This window comes from Augochlora pura, chromosome 7 (genome assembly GCF_028453695.1).
Source record: "Augochlora pura isolate Apur16 chromosome 7, APUR_v2.2.1, whole genome shotgun sequence".
Taxonomy (NCBI): domain Eukaryota; kingdom Metazoa; phylum Arthropoda; class Insecta; order Hymenoptera; family Halictidae; genus Augochlora; species Augochlora pura.
The window spans coordinates 37,830,600-37,852,105 of NC_135778.1; the positions used below are offsets into that span (position 1 = coordinate 37,830,600).

General features: G+C 44.4%; 1 protein-coding gene across 7 annotated transcripts in view; it reads right to left on the reverse strand.

Annotated features, from left to right (window-relative positions):
- The window catches only part of Spri (Src homology 2 domain-containing protein sprint), a 268,054-nt gene that overhangs the window by 90,706 nt on the left and 155,842 nt on the right, over positions 1 to 21,506 (reverse strand). Inside the window, exon 1 of one of the 7 annotated variants that reach the window (XM_078187239.1) lies at positions 7,701 to 10,646. The exons of 5 other annotated variants lie outside the window; for them this stretch is intronic. In XM_078187239.1, coding sequence (XP_078043365.1) covers positions 7,701 to 7,759 — 59 coding nt within the window. In that variant the 5' untranslated portion in view covers positions 7,760 to 10,646. Of the gene's footprint in view, positions 1 to 7,700; positions 10,647 to 21,506 lie in introns of those variants that run through there. One more of the 7 variants, XM_078187236.1, reaches the window with a different exon arrangement.

The window sequence follows — 21,506 nt, forward strand, 5'->3', positions numbered from 1 at the left end:
TCAATAAAGTACATTTAATTTCTACTTGAACTTACAACGCTCTTAATAAAAATCGACTCGAGTTTATACGCAGCGCGTCGCGGAAGGAACTTATGGGACACCCTAGCATCCAACCCGGTCCTGTTTCTTTTTCCCCGTCGCCAGAACAGGTTGTGGAGAACCTGGGCCTTTAAAAAGAACTCACCGCGACCTCCTCCCCGCCCCGCCGCCTAGGATCCCATCCGTGGATTTAACTTCGCCGCGGACGGTTATGTCATTGGAGACCCGGCCTGCATCGCGTTCTTCACGAACAATCGGACGCTCGACTGTCCCTTTTGTTCCTCGATCTGGATCCGCGCGCGCGCCCGTATCCAGAGACCAGACACTTGGGGAAATTGAGACGGTTCCGACGACCGGATGCTATCCATTACCTATGCTCTACGTCGGCGATAGACGCGCGAAGATGACGCTTGTTAGACGCTTGCTATCTTGTTAGAGGAGAAGCTTGAATGTTCCTTTAACGTTGAACTTATCGACTTAGGAAAGTGAAATGTTGCTTTATAAAAGTGACATAACCTTGAAATGTTGCTTTATAAAAGTAACATAACCTTAAAATCTTGCTTTATAAAAGTGATATAACCTCGACATGTTGCTTTATAAAAGTGACATAACCTTGACATGTTGTTTTATAAAAGTGACATAACATTCACATGTTGCTTTATAAAAGTGACATAACCTTCACATGTTGCTTTATAAAAGTGACATAACCTTCAAATGTTGCTTTATAAAAGTGACATAACCTTAAAATCTTGCTTCATAAAAGTGACATAACCTTAAAATCTTGCTTTATAAAAGTGATATAACCTTGACATGTTGCTTTATAAAAGTGACTTGTAATTTATAAAATTGACGAGTCCCCGCAATAACCTCAACGATTATAATTCCAGTTCCGATCCGCGCACCGAACTCGAAGGACCGTTTTCGTTCGAAACGTGCGCGACGGCCGCGCCACGGGGAGCGGATGTACGTGTCAAACATTTTTCCGAGAGAGACCCTATCTCTCCGTGAAAATCAGTGTATCAGGGATTCAGTGCGTTCCCCGGCGAGTTACGGAACTGTTCCGGCCAAGTTTCCGCGTATGCCTCAAGAAAAGTCGAGACAATGAGATATACGATCGAATCGCGGCAATTCCCGACTCCTGGTTCCCGTGTGCTGGCGCCCCCCCCCCCCCCCTCCTCCGCCCACCGAAGTTGTTCGGGAAACTGTGCCATTCGTTCCCAGCGATTCCCCGCACATCGGAATCAATTCCGTCTGCGGGGTCTACGGGAGCACCGGTGACGCGCGCAAAGGTCGCTGTAAATCTCTCGCGCGCACCCCGCGGTCGGGTCTGCGAGGAGACGAGGCCACTAATGAAAGAGAAAAGGAATTTATCGGCGGTATAAATTGTCCCCGGATGTCGGACATCCGGCGGCGCTCGCGATCGATCGCGTGCCTCCGTTAGTACCGGCGTCCCGGGGGAGCAAACCGCGGCCGGGAGAACAAGAAAGGAAGAGAGAGAAAGAAAGAGAGAGAGAGAGAGAGAAAGAAACATATATATAGAAAGAGAGAAAGAGAGAAAGAGGGCCGAATAAAAAAAGAAAAGATCGAACCACCTTTATTGGTTTTCCTTGGCGGAGCCGGCTATGGGGTCCGATGCTCCTTTTAATTAGGCGATCCGTGATCGGAAACGTTGCATGCGGCCGAAAGATCGACGCGCGCGCGGGACTCCCTGGGACCGGGGCGCGCGGTTGTACGGCCGTGGCGCGCTGGCATAACGAGCCCTCGTTAGGCCCCTCGATGAGATCAACTGTTCTATTTGCTACTGACAAACGAGCGTTCCTCGCCGTTTGCGGCCTCGCGAACACCGATCGAACTGTTTGCGCCGCCTCGAGAGCCTGTTCTCTCCCTTGCTCGACGCGGACCAGCTTTTCTTCGGGAGCACCGGCTCTCGAGTGGCTCTCTTCCTCCCCGGTGCCCGGCCCCCGAGACCGATTCGATTACGTTCGGACGCTTGACGAAGGACGCGAACGAGATTCCCTGATTTTATGTCCTGCGCTCGTCGATTTTATTGCTCCTTGCTTCGGCGCTCTTGACACGGGCGCGTAATAACTGTAATTCCGCGGCCGATGGCCGTATTGGTGCGTTACAATGGATTAGTGGTGCGTTAGCGGCGATATCGTCGTTGACCATGTTCTTTCTTAACTACTTGCACTATGATATCTTTTAGCGTTGATTACCACCTTTTCGTCCTTAATAATTTCCTTGATAGAACAAAAGGATTTTTGTTTCGCGATTGTCTTCATTTACTTTCAATATTCATTGTTATCATACAATATCAGTGTTACGCTTCCATTGGTTTTGTAATTTTCAATTATTAATATATTATAATTATAATTTAATATAATTGTCAAATGCAATATATTATGCTATTTGACATAATTATCAAATGCAATATATTATTCAATTTGATATAATTATCAAATGCAATATATTATTCAATTTGATATAATTATCAAATGCAATATATTACTCAAGAACCTTGAGAACCTCTATATGGATATATAAATAAATATTTAGAAACTAAACAGTCAAATAACATTACTCGTGAAATGAACGCAAGATCCGCCGTTCAAGCGTCAAGTGGTTAAGATTAAGGATCCTCAGATCACTTGGCAGGTCCATTTCATAGAGCGTACTCTAACACGACGATCATTACCAAAAGCACCTGACTACCATTCTTCCTCAAACAAACACTTAGTTTCAGTTTCAACGAAGCGTCGCGCACGACACGATAATTTCGCCTTGAGAACAGAGCCAAACGAGAGCGTCACGGGCGAGAAAGGACCAATAAAGTAGCGAACGGATTGGTAGAGATCCCGTCACAATGAAACGATGAAAGGCTCGTAAACCTCTCCCGGTCGCGTCTCCGCAGAAAACGCGAGGAGACGCAGAGCGGAATGGCGGCAACCCCGTACAGAGCAAGTTACCACGACGGTTGCAAATGTTATTTTCGGTCCGTCGATCGTAAGATTTGACGTCGTCCCAAGACGGGTTGTTCCACTCCATTTTAGGCGGTCGCGATGGCCGGCGCGCCGTGTCACCGGCGTTTCCAATGGAATCCTCGAGCGGCGCCGTGAACTTCCTCCCCACCCCGTTCAATATCATCGCGACACTTTGAAATTCAATTTAAATTCAAGCCGGTCAATTTGCCGTGCCGGGCTCGCGTGCGCGCGTACACCAACGCGCGTGCGCGCCTATATACGACTGCGCGAAGTAACACTCGATGAATATTACTAATTACACACGAGTACAGGATACTCGTGTGAATAATATGTTGAGAACAACTTTTAATTAATACGTTTGACTTAAAAAAGGAGTGAATTGAATGTTGTTGAGTATAAAAGTCTTGGACTGGTCAGGAAGGGAGGTTATGTCTGCTTTTATATGCGAAAGTGATATTTTAGTTGCGTATTTGATTTTTTGGGTGTAGTTTAGTTTTGGATGTTAATAAATAAATTTTCTTCTTCTCCTAAGAAATTATTATAGTAATAATTATTATTACTATGTTAATGAAGAAAATGGCACGGCAAGGGGTTAATCGACGATTTCAGTTTCAGATGATTTTTAGGTTGACTAGGAAGCCATGCAATCACCTTCAGAATAGCCTAATGGTAAAAAAGGACATAAACTATTACAGCTCGTACATCTAATTATTAATTTTTGATTCATTTTCTCTACTGTGCAAACGCGAATTTTCGTCATTTGGCTATTGGCGATTATTTGCGAATTTTTGTTATTTATGACAAATGACAAAGCATGACATGAATTTTGGTGTATTTATAATTAAGAAAATATTGCGATAATTCCCATAAAATCCATTTAAGTCTAGCATCAATATATATTTATACCTTTCTACTTAGAATTCGCTATATTTTGCATCGATCCCATAAAAATCATTCTTTTCCATTCGAAGAACATTGTCCTTGAAATTCCGAAAGCTGCGCTACACACACACACACACGCACACGATCGTGCGTTTTAATTAAACAAGTAATTGAAAAGTTGTACGGCAAGCACAGTTGTACGTGGCAAGCCATACGGCTCGCCCTGTACGTTATCGGCTATCTGCGGGCAGCATCTCCGCCACGGGAACCGGCAAACGAGTTTCGTATCGAGCGGGCGCAACACATACACACACGCCAAGAGACGCGCTCGCGCGCGGCATCAAGAGATCCGCGCGATCCCCGAGAGCTTCGGTGAAAGTCGTAAAAAGACAAAGAAAGTGGGTTACGACGTTCACGCTCGCTTTTACAATGGGAGGAGACCCGGAGGCTGTTGCTTTTAATAAGTTCGTGCGACAATACCGCTACCGGGTCGCGTTCTGAAACAGGAGGGGGGGGGGGGGGAGAGAGGTCCTCTCGCCGACGTTCGAGAGGACACTCGAGAGCAGCGGCGGCGACGGCAGGAAGCTACGGGGGTCTCTGTCATTAATTGACGAAAGTGGTTCTTGGTAACCTGGCGCCCGCGCGCGCGCGGTGCCAAGCGGTTTTTTTCAGGGATTGTATGGAGTGTTAATGAACACCGGGACACTCTCGCGGTGGCCGGGAATCTCGGCTCGCTTTGAAGCGGCCACTGTAATGCAAGCTACGGGACACGATTTACATTTACATTTACGCCGGACGGACTTTTAAAAGGTTTTCTCTTCTCGGCGCGAATTGAAGGTAAAATTGTAACGCGCGAGATTTCGTCGTTTCGCAAAGCTCCGAATCTGTATTTAACCCTTTGCGCTCGGTTGTTTCCTCTCGGGGGACATCGTGAACGTTAAAGTTTATTAGCGATTTGCAACTATTTCTCGATGTCTACAAATTCATATTATTATATTATAATATTATAATATTATTAATATTATTAGAATATTATTATAACAATATTATATATACATATATACATATATATCGTATACTATATAATAATATTATTGTTTATAAGCGCTGGTAGGTAACATCCATGATGGCGCCGAGTGCAAAAGTTTAAACCCTTGCGCTATAATAACGAGTCAGACTGGTGATAAAGATTCTATGCAAGGTCTGCTAAATATGAATATTATTAATTTCTTCTAAATCGAAATCAAAGTGAATTTTTTAATTATTAAAATCTAGAAATTGAAGTAAATAAAGACGATATAAGAAACGAAAATTAGCTGGTCCTATTAAGGAAAATATTAAGGACAAATAAAATTGCTAATCAACGCAGTGTGAAGGGAGTCGTGGTGTAAAGGTTTAAAAATAGAAAAAGAAAATATTTATATCTATAATTTCTATAAATAATTCTCACATAATTAAGGTAATAAAAAATCCTTTTAATTTTTATCTAGCGAGTGATTATTTTTATTTAGCGAGGTGTACAGATACCATAACCCTCTTCGAAAACAAACTCGATAGTATCGTAACTTCAGGAAGTAAGAACGGATTAAACGTACATCCAACACAGCTCTAACAAACGAGAAAAACCCAACAAAATACAGAAAAATATCGATTCCAAAATATAAAACCCCCATCCATTTCGGATGAAACTATAGCTGCATCGAATCCTCATAATATACCTCACACTGTCACAAAAATATTCTCCTAACGCGAAGAGGTTAGAACCGAGGTAAATCAATCAACGATAGCTTCGAACAGGTATCCGCAATAACGGACTATTCAGAGTGGTTTTATAGCGGCAATTATTTCAACGGGGCGATAAGAGTTCCTATGTTGCCGAACAATGGATGTTCGAAGAGGCGGCGCGGCGCGCACAGTGCCAAGGTTGAACGTACGGCTCTTGAACACACCGCTCTCGGTCTATTTCGGTCACCAGTAAATTCTCTCCGGAACCCCTCCCCTCCCTCCCTCCTCCTCCTTCCAGCTGAGGGCCGCCGGCCTGATGTACCGTTTCTATTCTACTGAAACTGCGCTTGGGCCGCGGTTTTTCGATCGACGGGTGCATCTGCGCGTAGAAAATAGCCAACAAAACAGAGAGAGAGAGAGAGAGGGGACGCCGGAATAAAACCGGCCCCGAATTTATTCGTGGTCACGAGCGGAGCAGCACGTGGTCTCGAGACGTCTAGCCCGAGTCTCTGGAGGATTCTCTCTATACCTCTCTCTAGCGCTCTTCCCTTTCTCTCTTTCGCTGTTTCGCTCTTTCATTCTTGATCTTACTCTGTCTCGTTCTTTTTCTCTTCCTTGAGATTTATCTCGTAATTTTTCTATCTCTTTCTTGAGATTTATCTCGTAATTTTTCTATCTCTTTCTTGCTATTTATCTCGTTATTTCTCTCTCTCTCTCTCTCTCTCTCTCTCGATATGTATGTCGTTATTTTTCTCTCTCTCTTACTCTTTATCTCGTTATTTTTCTCCCTCTCTTGCTCTCTATCACGTTACTTTTCTCTTTCTCTTGCTCTCTATCTTATTGTCTCTCTTTCTCTCTTGTTCTCTATCTCGTTGTCTCCCTCTTTCTTTGGCTCTTTATCTCGTCTCTCTCTCTTTCTTACCCTCCATCTCATTGTCTTCTCTCATTCTTACTCTCTATGTCTTTCTCTTCCCCTCTTCTGTTCTTTAACTCGTTCTCACTCTCTTTATCTTGCTCTCTCTCTCTCCATGTCGCTTCCTCGATCCTCCCGTCGCGAGATTGCGCCGCGACGAATTTAATAATCCCCTCCCCCGTCCGAACCCGACGAACCCCAGATTCGGTGGCTTAAATATGCAACGAACGATTTCTGAATGCGAAATCCCCGAAGAAAACTCGTCCAACCGGGGTGAAGACGAAGAATCGTCGAATCCCGTCGTCTTTTCATTGACAGAGCACCCCGCGCGCTCGCGGCGACGACGGCCACACCCTCCCCGAACTCGATTATCCACGAAATTAATCGGCGAAAATTAAAACCACCCCCCGATTACGGTTTCGGCGGGGCCCTTCTTAGACGTCCGTATTAATTATGGACTGGTAATTGTCAATTGACGGCCGAGTTCGTTTTCTAGGCGATGATTTGGGGGAGAGAATGAATTCGGGTTCACGGCGACGTCACGGATCCGCGATGATAGCGGATAATTAATTATGACATGAATGAATGAATAAATCATAAATTATATGTCCGCGAAAATGTTAAGATACTGTTTATATATCTATTTATTTATTTAATCATACGTTAGCCAAATTTATATTTTTCTACAGTTGTTATATATTACTACTGAATTGTTAATTATATTTCGATATTCTCTTAGCGCCCGCGAAATAGCGATGGAATTGTATTACCCACGGGTATTCCTTGTAAGCCCGGGGGAATATTCTTTAAATAAATTTAATATGTGCGTTCTTATATAATTATGCATTCTTTGTAAGCCCGGGGGAACATTTATTGATAAATAAATTCGTAGTATATGTAATATTACTATTAATATACATAATTAAATGTATAACTAATATGTATAAAATGTATAACTATAACTAATATTATTTATTTAAAATTTTAATATTTCTATACCAGTACATAAACAATACTTTAATATTACCAACTAGCGCATACATAAAATACTGATCCTTTTAACCAGTATTTACGTAAAATTCGGCTACCATTCCCCACATTTAAAAACCAAAAAATGATCTCTCGATCGCCCCCTGGTAAAGATCTTCCGTTCAGCTTACCTGATGATGTGCTGGTTGGTGGACTGCAGCAGTATCGTGGTATACTTGGTGATCAGCATCGTTCGTTCTCGGTGCCCGCTGCAGATCGCCGGAGCACGACGATCTTTCGGGCGACGCTCGGCCGAGTCACTGATCTGATTCACAGACAGCCGGGTAACACGACCCTCGGTCGTTGACGACGTCCCGCGGAGCAGAGAGCCCGCACTCGTTTCGCATAAATCGCGCGCGGGGGCTACGAAAATCGAGCAAAACCGGCCGCGTGGATGCCGCGGAAATTCTTCCGACTATATTTAGCGGTCATATTTCCAGCTCACAAAGCGATCCGAACCGTTCCGTTCTTTTTTCACAGACGTGGGCCCCGCGTCGCCGTTCGCGGCGAGGGGCACTATGACGTCACAGCCCCCCGTCGATTGTAGGTCTGGGATTTTCTTGCGACACGGGAATGCCGATCACACGCGACCACCGCAACACTTCGGCGATCCTCTTCGCGGCGAGCAACGTCTTCGCTGTGAGCAACGTCTTCGCAAGGTCGTCCGCAACTTCGAAGAGTCCTCTCGATATCAACTCCCCTTCGAGATCGAAAAGCCCGCCGCTTTCTGTCTCTCGACTATGAATAGACACTCTCGCGTTTATGCACTGCGATCGATATCCTCGATTGCCCGGCGCTCCCGGTATCCACTTCTCCACTTCTCGCGGCGGAGAGACGTCGCGACCATAAACCCCGGCGCACTCGGAATCGTTGCTCCTTATCGTGCCAGCCCGATTCCCGTCCCCGTTCCGTCGATTCTTCTCCTGCCACCTATCTTCCCTTCCTCTCTTTAAACACGCGTACCATTCGTTTACGACGGAAACTGACGTCACCCGCTGCGCCGATCTCTCGGTCCTCTCCCCTCCCCTCTTCCTCTTCTTCTTCTTCTTCTTCCCTCCTTCGAGCACAGACGGCGCTTATCAAAACGTCAAGCTTTATTGTTCCTCGCCTTTGTTGATATTCCTGACCGGAGCAGCTGCTTCCCAGGAAAAGACGGCTTCGAGCGATCGAACGGTGGTCAGGTGTTCGCGATGCTTTCCCGCCGGCTCAAGGTTCCGCGCTCCCGCTGGGGACTGATAGCGGCAGGTGCGACGATCGCGCCCCGGCCGTTTCGACGCCGGAGGAATCGTGGCGCCACGGTTCGTTCTATTATTACCTGTGTCGTAGAATTTCGCGGCTTGACGGTGGTCAGGGATCCGCGGTATTTTCGTTTTATCGCCGACTCGGAACGCGCGACTATTTTTTCGCTGTCGCTGGACGACGATACGGATCGTTTAGAATCGTCCGCAGAATTTCATCGAGACGGTCAAGTGGTAGGGGACACGGTTTAGAGCCGAGGTCAATGGGACGGTGGGCACTTCGGTTCCGAGAGCCACGACGAAACTGTGAGCCTCTTGTAGAGGCTGGGTTGAACCGGCCGTGAAGATAGTGCCGGGTAAACGTTCGTAATTGAGACGACAAGGCTAAGGCACCGCAAGTTCCACTTGAGAAGCTCCGGCCGGTGGGGCAGGTGGCGGCGGCAGGGCGACTGGTTCGCTGGTGTTCGACAGCGGCGGCCGCCAGTCCGTGTCAGCCAGCTCGCTCGGAAATGATCTATTCAATAAGCATTCCTCTGGTCTCGGCTCGCTGTTAATCGGTGTCAACGAAGGACAGGCGACACGAAGCGCGCGAACGATAAACTCCGTCGCGTTTATCGATGACGCTAGAAGCGGCGACGGTGGTCTCGCGCTCGGCCGAGCGAGGCGAGCGAGGCAAGCGAGGCGAGCGGACGGTGCCTTCGCAGGACTGTCGCTGGTGGACAATGCATTCCTAATGACACGGGCAGATGACCTCGGGTATATCGTCCTGGTATATCGTCTTGGTATATCGTCGTCTCCTATCGGGTCTCGCGACGGCGACGACTCCTTCGATCGCGATTCGATCCCACGGTCTCTCTCGTCGCACGGAAGCTTCTTCCTCTCTTCCGCGGCTCGAGAGCCTAGATCCCGAGAAGTCGCGAGGAAATCGCTGGCCGACCGTCCCTGGCTCGCGGCTCTCCGCTTCGAATTGATTTCATGCTCGATCGCGCACGAGTCTGGGTCATCCGCGGTAACTTTCGAACACGCTCGAGCCCCGGAAACACGCAGGACAGAGAGGACGCGGGTACTCTACTAGACTCTTGAGATCGATCGCGGCGCCATTCGCGCGGATCATCGCCGTGGACGACGATCGGTGTACGCGCACCGGCGAGAGGATCGTCCGCGCGACTCCTTTCTCTGAAATTCCAGCCTCTCTTCCTTTCCGCGCTTTGTTCGCAGAGGCCTTGCCTCCTCGAGCTCCTCCCTGATCAATTAATCGTATCAATCACTGTCGACCAGCGGGAAGAAGGAAAATCGGAATTCCTCCGGCTGCCGATTCCGTCGAGATCCCTATCTCCTTCCCACTTTCACGCTCGCCGAACGATTCCACGGCGCCAGGAGCTCTCCTAGTCCAAGGCTGCTCGATTAACCCTTTTTCGATATCGATCACTGTCTAGTCCGCGTGGAAACGAATCGGCGGTCGCTTTTGCTCTAGCACTTTCACACTCGGAGAACTGTTCCGCCAGAAGCGGATTCTTCTTCCGTCGAAGCAACGCGGTTGCCTGCACGGTTATTGTTGCCGTAGCAACGTCGGTGTTTTCTGCGGACAGGACGGCGATAGGTACACCTCGCCGCGTCGAGACGCGCGATGGGCGCACACGTCGTCCGCGCCGGAATCCAAGAAGGTTGTCCGGGTCCAGTGACCTTGGCGCGCTGGTATCCTCGTGGAAACCCGTGACGCGCGATCCCGAAAATCCTCGGTCGATCCCCCGGCGGATTCCTCCGGAGGATGGCTTCGTGGCCGGGCCAGACAAAGGGATTCGAATGTGCTGCCTGGCTGCCGGTCGCGAATGGACTGCGGCACCGCCGTTGCTTAAACACTATAGCGGAGACTGCACTGCGTGGACTTTAGCTGCACGGCACACCGTGGCTCTCCGTCCGCTTACGAAGTACCGGCGGAGGCCGGATAGGAGGAACACAGGCACTGTAGCCGTCTGTGCACGCTATAGGCGGGCCACGGCGTGTACGCCGGGATATTACTATACGTACAGTGAGGCGCGAAAGTATTCGAACGCTCCACCGTGATTCGACTAATTGGAAAAGAAGGATTAATTTATTTTTCTTCTGGCATTTTTTTCTTGTAATTCGGAGGGTTTATTTATGGGTAAAAAATTGAGAAAAAGTTAGAAGATGATGCTTGACATTTGGGGAATATGTGGATATTAACCCTTTGCACTGGAGCGGTGACTCTGAGTCACCACTAAAATTGTTACAGCACGTTCCGAAATAATTTTAATGTTATGAAAAATTAAATTTCAAAAATTATCAAAAGTATAATAATATATATGAGTTACTGGATTCAATTTCAATTGAACATAACCTCTTTACCTTATAAAATGGAGATTCTATATGTTAGAAAAATTATTTTAGAATTACAGTTAAAATGGCTTCGAGTGCAAAGGGTTAACCCCTTGTCGTACCATTTTCTTTGCAATTGCTATGATTCGAATTTTGTTCGATCGCACTGGTTTTTTTAGAAGAGAAAGAAATTTTATATTTATTGCGTGCTCACATCTATTTGCAAAATTTAAATATTGGTGTCAAGAGAATAAAATTTAATTTCTAGTTGAAGGAACGGAATGAACATTTTTATACCTAACAGCTTGTTACTAGAAATTTAGCATGGCAAGAGGTTGATATTGAATTAAAACACATCTGAGACGCTTTCAGATTGTTAATGTATTTATTCAGACTGATCTAAATTGTTTCAACTTTTATTTTGGATGAATAGAAAGACTTTGATTGTGCCTAAGGCAATAAATAACTCAGGCTTAAATAACGAATAATTTCAAGTAAACGCACCCTTTTATTTCTCTTTTTATCATTTCTGTAATTTTTCTCTTTGTCTTATCAGTCATTTTTCTCTTTGTCATTTCAGTAATTTCTCTCTTTGTTTTATCAGTCATTTAAAAATACCATTTTTCGTCTACGAAAATTTTCAAATCGTTCGACGCGTTTGTGAAAGATGCTTCGGCCGTTTCAAAAGCCGTCGAGATACTTTCGTGTCTCACTGTATCCATAGCGCCGCCGCGCGCGGTGCTCGGACCTCTCTCGATCCTTGCGCGGGGAGAGTTTCGAGAGAGTGACGGAACAGCGGGACGAAGGGTTCCTTCGCCTGGCCGGGGCTTCTCTCGCGGGGGCCACGTGTGCGTCGGGTTCCATCGGTGCACACGCCCGTCCGTGACTCTGTTGCAGGGGGACTGCGCTCGCGAGTGCGCACAGAACCGGGGGCCCGCGGAGCCGGGTCGCATCGGTTCGAGAGGCACGTAGGCAACATCGACGCCTACTCGTTCGAGGTGGGGGTGGCGGCCAACAATTTTTCGTGAGACGACGGAACAGCCGTGTTGGGTAGCATAGGAATTTTTGAGAGGAAACGATTTTTAACCCTCGAGGAACGGCCGATGGGTACCTTTTGACCCACTTTTCACGCTTCGATGTATAGGGTGATCATACGCTTCGGTACCGACTTCCTACTAACGCTATGTACTCTGTGTAAGTGAATATAGAAGAGTGTACCATAAGTTCCTTTCTTTATTAACTCCTTGCACTTACATTTCGTGCTGCGTTGATTAGCATTTTTCCTTAATCTCTTAGACGCGGCTGGATTTTGCGCAAATAAAGTTTTTCATAAATAAATTACCTTTTTAAATATTAAATACCTTTCGTGATTAATAAGATAAATGAAATCAAAATATAAACGAAAATTTTTACAACCGGGTGACAATATACAAATACACGCGTATGGGACAATTTTTCAGCATAGCTTTGTCAAAGAAATAAATTCTGTCGAAGCAACACAACTGTGTATTTTCGATTAATTTGTCTACGTATATTTATTCCTTTTCGATTCGTATCTCTGGTTCGGAAACACTGCGTGCGTAAAATGTTACATTAAACTCGTACGTATGCATATAAAACAGCATATACTATACGTATGCATATATTTCGATAACTACATGCACATACACAGCAGTGAAGTTACTTAAAAAATCGGCACGGTAACATACGCATTTAGTAAATAATCGTATAAATATGTTTATCCAAAAAATGATTTATGTTTTTATTTTATACCGCTCGTATCAATATACGTAAATAACCGATAACCCATCGTTTGCAGCGTAACGGTGAAACGTTCCGAATGCAACCCCGCGGTGAAATTATCGAGCGACTGCGCAGCCAGATAATTCCCGTATTTGCAATAAAATATTGGATGCTTCTCGAGACTCTTATCTGTAATTGCGACCGAACACTGCACGGTTTCAATTGTTTTTGTATTTACAGTCTAGACTGAACTAGACGTTTTCCAACTGAGAGCCGGAAAAATATGTTGGGTTGTTAACTAAATAATTGAGGATTTTGTCAATAGCTGATTTCAATTAACAGATTTTAATTAATAGATGATTTTAGTCAATAGCTAACATTGTTTAAAAGAAGACAAAAATGGACAATACCTGATTGAATGAAGTTATTATAATATCAAGCAAAAATTTTGAATTCTCCTTCTAACCTCAAATTCGCAATCACTTAGTAGCCAACCCAATGCTTCGACTTTATTAATTTTATTAACCCTCTGCACTCGAATGGTGACTTCGAGGCACCACTATAATTATTCTATTACGTTCTAAAATAATTTTTACAACAATAGAGTTCTGATTTAAAAAATTATTATATTAAAGCGAAGACCGATGTCATTTTCGCGCGATTCTTTCCAAGATTTCTCACTGAACAAGAAAAAGCGTGATCTCGCGACGGAGCCACGTTCCGTAAGAACAGCAAAACCGCGGTTGTACTGTCACCCGAGCCACGAAATTATCTAATTTGTACCTGTTGGTCGAACAGGAGCCAGCAGATAGGCGGCGATATTTATTTTTCCGCGGGGCGCAACGACCGGTTATTAATCGCGCGATTTTCCCCGGGCCCGCCGCGGTTCCGTCCAACCGACCGCCCGCGTTTAACGCCGAGAAATTGAAACCGTCTCGCCTAAGAAGCTTACGATAAATTGCGCGTATTACGTACCGCTCATCGTCGCGGCTGGAATTTTAACGAACCGAAGCCTGGGGTCCGGGTCGCGCGCGCCGCTTTATCAGCTTCAGAAAGCAGCGGAGACGGCGGCGAGGCGAGGCGCGGGCCCGCGAAAAACCGTTCCGTCATCCCGGCGAATTGGAAAATTATTCTTAATTATGGGACACACGCGCGCCGCCCCACACGTAATTATGTTATCGGCCGGTGCCCTGGTAATCGAGTCTCGTTTCCACGCGCGCGTATGTATATTCCTGTTCTCTCTCTCGCTCTCTCTCCCTCCGTACCGTCTCGCCGCCGTGTTCGGTGGTCGCGCGGAATTAGATTGATCGGCGAAAGGTTGCCGCAATTTGTCAGCTATCGGACACTTCCTCGTCGCGATACCTGGCAGCGCCGTCTGAATAATCAGACCGATAGACGGTGGATAGACCGGAGGCGTTAAATTAATTCGTTACTATTTACGATCTGTTATTAGCGGGCCAAACTACATTTATACGAACGCGCAAGTATCGATCGCGGATTTACGCGGTCGACTTTTGCTCCCGCTGTATTTTCGTCCTGTTCCTTTCGAAACTGGTATAAGTGGCAAGACGAATGATCTCTTTGCCAACCGTCCAAGAATGCGAACAGTCCTCTCGCGATCTGGTTTGATAACTCTTTGGTAACGAGACTGCCGCGCGACGAGCGTGGATAATTATAATTGCGCGCGGAAATCTGCGTCGGTTGGTATTTAGTACCAGGAATTTTTATCGCTCGAATTAAAGAATAAGTGTAAAAAGTAGACTATTACAACAGTATTATCGTAAAATTAACCTTAGCACAGAAAACTGTACAATTCATGGGTTAAAAATTTATTAAACAATTAATATTTATAAAGCTTTGCAATCGAAGCATAGTTGAGTTAAATGTTTTTATAATCGAATTCAGTGGTTATAGAATAACGAGGGAAGACAATCATGTTAGCAACAATTAACTATAAATATGAATATTAATACGAGTATGAATATCAACACAAGTATGAATATTAACAAGAGCATAAATATTAACGCGAGCATGAATATTCGAATCAGACTCACGATACACATCGCTAATTATTTTCGATTAGATTCGCTACTGAAGAACTTCTATCCAAACCATGCTAGACCTTGACTGTTTAAACTAATTAAAACGCGCGGGCGTTCCGGGAATAGAGGTGCTAGTTACTTAATTACGTGGATCCATAACTCGTTGCGATGCGCGCAATGAATCGCCGTAGATTAAAACGTGTTCACATAATAAAGAAGTCAGACAACCGAGATTCGGTTAATCAGGTTTTATAACTGCGTTTTTTTTTATAAATTCGTCTCGTAAGTTTAACATTCCGGTGGTACGCGGTTCAATTGAAATTTGTGAGAACTTCCCGGTTGTCGAGCGCGCCCGCGGCGAGGTCCTTCCACGTTTTTGTTCGTGGAATTGGTAACCGTGGATTTTTCAGTATTACCATAATCGTAGATGTATGTGGGAATTGCTCGACGTTCGCGTGCGCGGCGAAGGGATTTTTAATCGTATCGAGAAATCTGCGTTGGAACGATCAGATCCTTTTCATCGAATTTAAGTTGTATTTTAATGAAATTCGAATCGAAATTACGGTTATTATAGACGTTGAATTTGAGGGAAACATTGTGTGTGATAAAGATATTGTATATAATAGGTTATGTATAGATATTAGATAGAATAAATTACATATATAAGAATATTAAATACACTAAATTATATATATATATAAAATAAAAATGTTACATACAGTAAATCATATATGTATAACAGAAATTATTTACGTAGGCGAAGTCACGTAACACCATGTGAGGTGGAACAAAGGTTATGTTTCTCGTAAAAATTACACTTTCGAAGTTAGATAAACAAAACGCGCTGTTTTCACGCAATTAATGATTATGTCAAGCCTGCAACGAAGGTAGCATAAAAGAACTGTTTTAAATAGACATTACTATATTAATCAGATTGAATAATAGCCGTGAAATACGCTAACGCGTGCTCATCAATATTAATAACACTCGTACACTTGTTCACAATGATTGTCGGCGCACCGCTCATGATAAGCGTCGACGTGTAATATCGTGACATACGAATCAGGAAGTGCAACGTAACTGTTCTCTACCGGCCAAATTATGAAGATAAATGAATACAATTTTCTCAATTGGTGGAGGTGTATCTTTGTAACATTCTCTCTGTGATAATTCGAAAATTGTGTTTCTTCGTTATTATCGTCGTTCTTGCAGTTGGAAATTTTCTTCCAAAATAAATAAATTAAATTAAACTAACTACATTAAATTAAATTAAATCAAACTAACTAAATTGAATTAAATTAACTAAATTAAATTTTAAACCAAAGATAACCTGACATAACCTGGAACTCGGGTTCTCTACTTTGACAGCAATGTTGCATAGCCAAAGAAAATTATGTCAAAAGACAAGTCATTCTAAAGTAGACCACGACTAGATAAATTATAAAAAGAAAACTACCGAGTACCGTTCACGGCATCGAATATTAGGAATAATTTGATAAAACTTTTTTGGCCATCAACACACACTATACTCTGTGTATCATAGTCGCGAGAAATCAAGCCCGGACTATTAATATTGATCCTTGTACAAGCCAGATATACCGGTATGCTCCTAAGCATCCTTTTTAAGCGTATTTCCACGGACTAATGGCGGTGTACGAGCACGGCTGCGGTGGGAACTGGTATAACATATGAATCCGAGCATTATCGAGCGAGATCAGTTACGGAAATCAGTGGTTAACGAGCTGACTAAGTGACTCGCGATTAAAAGATAAGAAAAATTACGAGCGTCTTCTGGTCGAGTCGATAGGAACCAACCTATAAAATCGCTATAGCTTTTACGCTAAGTATAGTTTTTTTTTTGGAGATGAAGTTCTCCAAGCTATAGAGGTTCTCCTGACTATAATTGGGACTTCTAGCGGTGATTTCAGCGGGAATGAAGTTCTCCAAGCTCTAAAATTTCTCCTGAAAATATCTCTGATCTCTACCTTCGATTTCTACGGAAATAGAAGTTCTCCAAGCTCTAATCCTTCTCCAGACTATAAAGCGCAATTAGAGGTCGTTTCGCGGCGACGCAGAAAGTGCCGTGAAACCGGACGAAGTTTCGAAACCGCGACGCGTGGATAAACAGTTTACCCATTGAACGCGAGCAACCTCGACGTAAGTAGATGTGCCGGCAGCGCGACGGGCCTCTGTTATTCGACGAGATCCATTGCATTCGAGGCGCCAGAAATAGAAACGCGTGCTTATTGCCTTCGAATATCACGTATCGGGGGAAAGGCTGAACGACAGAGCGAGTCAATAAACGCGCACTTCTGCCAACCTTCGTGTTTCCTTCCTGGCAAGTGTTGTGCTGCACGTTTTCTTTCAATTTTGTTGCTGTGATTTGTGGCATATTGGGTTGGCAAGAGAGTGATTGCCGATTTTTTAATAGACGATTAAATCTCAAATGAAAAAAAGGGAAAATTTAAAATTTAAAGGGACCATTTAAAATTTATTTTTGCTCTGTCCCCATATCGAAATCCACGAGTTTCAAGATATATTTTAAACAGCTGCAAAGGAATAAAATAAGTAATTAATTAATGAATTAAATAATTTTTCTATCATACTAAAATTTATTTATCAATTTATGTTCCCCCAGGCTTACAAAGAATGCCGGGGAATATTATAATATATGGAACATTATACATAGTATGATACAATACAGTATTATAACATACGGTACATTATATACAGTAAGATACAATATAATATATCATAAGAGATTATAATAAAATATTATAATACATAATACATAATAAAATATTATAAGATATAATACATAATAACACTATACTACATTATAATTAATAACACGATCAAAGGTATGCTCGAACGGAGAAACAGTCTCAAATAAAAACTGATTACCCCGATCCTCCCCCGAAACATCGTCAAAGCTCGCGAAACTAATTAAAACGGTCCATTATTCGCGGGGACGCTGGCGCCGATCCGATTTTTCGCGATCAACCGATTCGAGCGAACGCGCCCGGCCGGCGCAGCCATGAAAATCCAGAGGCGTGAAACACGCTCGCGAGAGAGCCATTCGGCCGGAAATTCGCGGCCGCGATAATCTCGCTCGTCTGCGTTCCATCGTTGCCCGATGGCGACGTACGGCCGCGCTCGCGCGCCCGCGTGTACAGTTTGTGCACGGCCGGCGTGCAACGGCCAGATAGCTGCATTAGCGTGAACAAAAAAACGCGGCGTTGCCGCGCACCGTTGACTCGATTGTCTACGCGGCCCCCCCCATTTTTCGTTCCCGATCGTCTATTAAATCATCGTACCGGGAGGGGGAGGGGGTGCGTCCCGCTCGCTCTTTTTCGTGCTCTCGCGCGTGAGATTGATGCGGGCGCGTTATTCACCGAGATGCGGTCCTGTCGGGGACACGTCCTGATTGAAATTTCGGCCCGGTCGACGAACCGTAGGACGAATTGTCTGAATCGTCGATGTAACGATTTTGTTTATCGACGTTGGTTCTCTGTGGGGCGAATTCAGTTTTTTGAATATTTCGAAAATATTGCAGTCGAAAATTGTAACGACGAAGAAAATTTCGAAGTTAAATTTCGATGTTAATTTCGAAGTTAAATTTCAGGGTTAATTTCGAAGTTAATCGACGATTTTAATTCCGGATGATTTCGAGATTGGCTGGGGAACCCTTTAAAATATTCAAATGGTAAAAAAGGATATAATAATTGCAGCTCATATATCTAACTTTCTATATTATAAAAACAACGAATTTTCGTTATTTAACCGTGGGCGATTGTACGCGAAACGTCGAATTTTCGCCACGCGTTAACAAACAAACGGGGTCTTATCTTTTTGTCCCCGACTGTAATACCGTCGATTCGATCGCCGTCGCTCGCGCAGATATGTACCTGCGTAGGTACGCGGCCGATTGCCCACACGACAAAGCGGAACACATCACGCGTGAAAATAACCCGGGAGATTAATACGTTCGCGCGAGCGAACTTTTCCTCGCGGCTCTTGCCGGGGCTATCTCGCCGCCGCGCGTTTCACCGTCGCGCTCCGGTCACGCCTCCGCGCGACCTCCGTCCGCTACCGCGCGGCAACGAAAAACAGAGTGAAACCGAAGACGGTGGGTCCGCGCGTCCTACCTGAAAAATAATAATACCGAGGCCACCGCGGCCTCCGAGAACGCCGTTCGACGAAACGGGGATGATTCATCGGTCTGCGATCGGCTGGTCGATATTTAAAAAAAATCACGCGGCGAAAAACAAAAACAGACGAGCGAGCCGTCGTTGTTCTTGGCAACGGAAAGAATTTCAACGCGTTCAATGTCCTTCCGCGTCACGGATGGCGTTCAAGGGCTCCGTTTGAGTGCCCACACCTGTGGGTGTTAAGATTGTTTAAATTAAGTTAGTGTGGGTTGAATGTGTGGCCGAGTAATTTTATTGTTACGTTTGGAATTGAATTTTTATTAGCGTTTATTTGGGGTGTACGATTAGGAAATTGGAAAATTCGAAGATGCAAAGATGCAAAGATTTGAAGGTTCAAAGATCCAAAGACCCAAAGATTTAAAGATTTAAAGGTTTAAAGGTTTAAAGGTTTAAAGGTTCAAAGGTTCAAAGATCCAAAGACCCAAAGAAAATTATTAAATACGAATAAGGGTTAATCGTCACAGCGTGAAAGGACCGGTAGTGAAGGGTTTAATTGCCCAGTCACAGGGTAGCTAAAATTCGTCGGCAGAACGAAGGAAGAGGAAGCCGCCTCGCGAGGGAGCTTCCAAGACCATCGGCAGCTCCGTCGCATTAAAAACACGTTTGTGGGTCGTGTACGCGTATTGTATGCTAACGAGACGTAATTTGCGATGCAATTTGCACCGGCGGTATTCTCCCGTGATTAATTCATCTCCGGCGTTACGCAATCGCGCCATGTTTATTCTTTCATTCATTACCGGCCCTATCCCCTCCCTAGACACGCCTGTTTCACGGAATCGAGGATTTTCCATAGAGCTCGGCGACGTTCGATGAACTCGTCAAAGGTGTCCCTGCGCGCGGATTTCTTGCGAGCATCGACGCGTCCGCGACCACTGGTCTGTTCCACGAAGGATATTTTCCTCGACCGGCGAACCTGTTCCGACTTCTCCGTCCCGGTGCGGTTCTATTTAAAGACAATGGGTAGCCGTGAACTCGCGTCATGTTACTCACCGCGATCAATTATACTTTAATTGACCGTCCCCTCGACGAGTGGACATCTGCCGCGAATTAACGAGTTCGTGACTGCTGACGGTAACCCTACGCGACGACCATGCGCCGTTCGATGGCTCTATCTGAATAACAGTTATAACAAGGGGCGGCCGAGATTTCAGGCGGATCGAACGCGACGCCATAGTGAACGGTGCAGAACAAATTTTAAAAGAGACTTTGTCAGCAACGAAACGTACTTTGAAAGAGCTCCGGGACGACTGAAACTGATACCATAAACGGCTAAGAGATAAGCTTGCATGTTTATATAAATACAGCCACTTAGAGTCACTCATAGCGTGACGCGGAAAGAACTTATGGGACAATACTAAAACCTAATACTTAAAATCTAATACTTAAAACCTAATACTTTCCGAACAACCGAATATAATGTAAGAGTGATCGGTGCATTTACCCTAATAATTTATCCTGATCCGATTCGCTTCTTCTCTTCGAGATCGATCGACACCAGCACTCGGTAAACAGGTCCCCGAGAAACCGTTCCGATTTTACGAACCTTCCGATAATCCGTCTTCGCAATCCCCCGATTCTTTTTCTGGCAAGGCGGCCGTTCTTTAAGTCTTTTTTTCCTCGACTTCCTGCTCCGAGAACGTCGATAGAACTACCGAAAGAGCTCTCTCTCTCTCTCTCTTCCTCACTCTCTCTCTCTCGATTGCTCCGGAACGTAGCCGTCGCTTTTGAATCGGTCCTCGCGTCTACGCGTTCGTCGATAAGCGAATTCCGTTCGCTGAATGGGAAATCCAATTAGAAGGAAAAGCCTCGGCTCGAACAAACGTTCAAGATCGCGTTAATAAACCGCCAGAGGCGTAGCGAGCTACGATCAATGTTGCCATTGGGTTTGGTTTTTCAATCAGATGCTGTTAGCGATAAGAACTCGGTGAATTAGTAATGAGAAGGTGACTCGGAAGGACGATGACTTTGTAAACTATTTTTATTATTTTTGCGAATAAATTTGAGATTTCAGGATAATAAATGAAATTTTAGGGACTGTAATAGCAACTGCAATCAGCTTGATTAATTAACGATATAAAATACTGATCTTTCATTTCTTGGATAATATATTTGTTACATATTTAATTTCATTTCATTTGTTGTATATATGTATAATTACATATTTAATTTCATTTCATTTGTTACATATATGTAATTGCATATTTAATTTAATTTAATTTGTCACATAAATATAACTACATATTTAATTTAATTTGTAACATATATAATTAAATATTTAATTTAATTTGTCACATATATATAACTTACTATAGAATGACATTTGTGCAACAGTTGTATACGAGATTACACAATGCCATTCCGGTTAT